The 2,304-nt window shown below is 44.4% G+C and overlaps 1 protein-coding gene across 1 annotated transcript in view; it reads right to left on the reverse strand.

The window, feature by feature from the left end:
- Nucleotides 1–2,304, reverse strand: part of AGBL2 (ATP/GTP binding protein-like 2) — a 72,406-nt gene that overhangs the window by 30,531 nt on the left and 39,571 nt on the right. The window contains 1 exon segment of the mRNA XM_012001457.1: nt 651–777. Coding sequence (XP_011856847.1) covers nt 651–777 — 127 coding nt within the window.

Raw genomic sequence — 2,304 nt, forward strand, 5'->3', positions numbered from 1 at the left:
CCCGGCTAGTTTTTTTGTATTTTTAGTAGAGACAGGGTTTCACCGTGTTAGCCAGGATGGTCTCGATCTCCTGACCTCGTGATCCGCCCGTCTCAGCCTCCCAAAGTGCTGGGATTATAGGCTTGAGCCACCGCGCCCGGCCCAGGTTTTTTTTTGTTTGTTTTGAGACGGAGTCTTGCTCTGTCACCCAGGCTGGAGTGCAGGGGGACGATCTTGGCTCACTGCAACCTTCCTCTCCCGGGTTCAAGCGATTCTCCCGCCTCAGCCTCCAGAGTAGCTGGGACTACAGGTGTGTGCCACGACACCTGGCTAATGTTTAGTAGACATGCGGTTTCACCATGTTGGCCACGCTGGTCTTGATCTCCTAACCTCGTGATCTGCCTGCCTCGGCCTCCTGAAGTGCTGGGATTACAGGCATGAGCCACCACACCTGGCCTGATTCCAGGTCTTTAGCAACCACTATGCCATACTGCCCCATCAAATATTATATTTCACATTCATATTTTGGGCACTCAAATTTAGCATAAGTCTAGACAAAGAAATCCTCTAGATCAGTTATCTCCCCAGCATTCAAAGGCATTTCATCTCCCTGATGCTTTGCTTGGATTTCCCTTCCTATGCTGGTCTATGATATACAAAGGAGAATGTACCCAGGGTGGACCCGCCAAAGGTAGACTCCATGGTGTAGCTGTTTAGGATTCCCATCCGCCACATAACAACTCGTCCCGTTCCTTCTTTGCATTTTTGGACCTTAAAATTACAACTGTGAAAAGAGAACTAAAAGAAATCCAAATTTTCTGTTAATCAAAATCAGCAAATGTAAAATGTCAAAGATTCATTAATATGATACAAGAATAGTTTCCTTGGGGTCCATATGTTATTTCCCAAAGCATGTTCCACAAAATACTAATTTGGAGGGATGTTAACGGGTATTACAGGGGAAAAAGGAGTTCTGTGGTCATGTTAGTCAGGGAGACAAAGGGTTAACAAAAGTAAACAGGCTTTCTCTGCAAGCCCTCTTAGAGTGTTTAATATGTGGACTGTAATCTTTCAAAGGGAAGAGAGTACATTTGCAATTTGTTTTCCAAACGTTTTTGCCCATGAACTCTTCCTTCCTGTTGTCTCCACCCCACTCCCCCAAGGATAATTTTGCAGGACTAGGTTTCCTAGAACATCTGTTTGGCATTCAAGGCACTAGCCAACCTTTCTAAGACGTATTTTCTGCCACTCCCCAACTTGAACCCCTAAATCTAGTTGTGTTTATATTCTCTCTATGATATGTGTATTCCTCACCCCCATAATCTCTGCCTGGAACTCTCTCTCCCTTACACTAATCTTATTACTTGGAGTTCAATATACTCCATTATCTTTTATGACCCCTCAGCCCTTGTGCCTCACTTGGAGTTTGTAATATACACTTGGCACTTCTCTCTATCCACCCTATCCTGCTAAAAATTTTTTGCAGTTGGAAGGTATCTCATTGTCCAGTGATTTTTAAATTGTGCTCTGTGGAATCCAGGGGTTCTACTGAGAAGCCTCAGGGCATTTCTGCTTCAAGGAGGGAAGGAGCAGAGGAGACAGGTTTCCCTGCTTCAATTAGTTTGTTTTAGATATGGGTTCTGGGTGTGATTTCCTGAAAAAAAAAGAAAAGAAGAGAAGAAAAGGAAAAGAAGAAAAGAAAAGAAGGACAGGAAAGGAAAGGAGAAAGAAAGAAAGGAGAAAGAGAAAGAGAGAGAGAAAGGAAGAAAGAAAAGAAGAGAAGAGAAAAAAAGAAAAAAAAGAGGAGAACAGAAAGAGAGGCCGGGCATGGTGGCTCATGCCTGTAATACCAGCACTTTGGGAGGCTGAGGCGGGCCAATCACCTGAGGTCAGGAATCTGAGACCAGCCTGGCCAACATGGCGAAACCCTGACTGTACTAAAAATACAAAAAAATTAGCCAGGCATGGCAGTATGCACCTGTAATCACAGCTACTCAGGAGGCTGAGGCAGAAGAATTGCTTGAACCTGGGAGGAGGAGGTTGCAGTGAGCTGAGATCACACCTCTGACTCCGGCTTGGGCGACAGAGCAAGACTCAAAAAACGAAAGAGAGAGAGAGGAAGGAAGAAACGCTTCCTCTTTTTCTTTTTTTAAACAAATAAGAGTAACAATACAAAATATTTTTCTCATATATCTTTATGGGAAAAAAATTTGTATTATCGGCCAGGTGTGGTGGCTCATCCCTGTAATCCTAGCACTTTGGGAGGCCGAGGTGGATGGATCATGAGGTCAGGAGATCGAGACCATCCTGGTCAACACAGTGAAA

Source organism: Mandrillus leucophaeus, unplaced genomic scaffold (genome assembly GCF_000951045.1).
Source record: "Mandrillus leucophaeus isolate KB7577 unplaced genomic scaffold, Mleu.le_1.0 Scaffold66, whole genome shotgun sequence".
NCBI lineage: Eukaryota > Metazoa > Chordata > Mammalia > Primates > Cercopithecidae > Mandrillus > Mandrillus leucophaeus.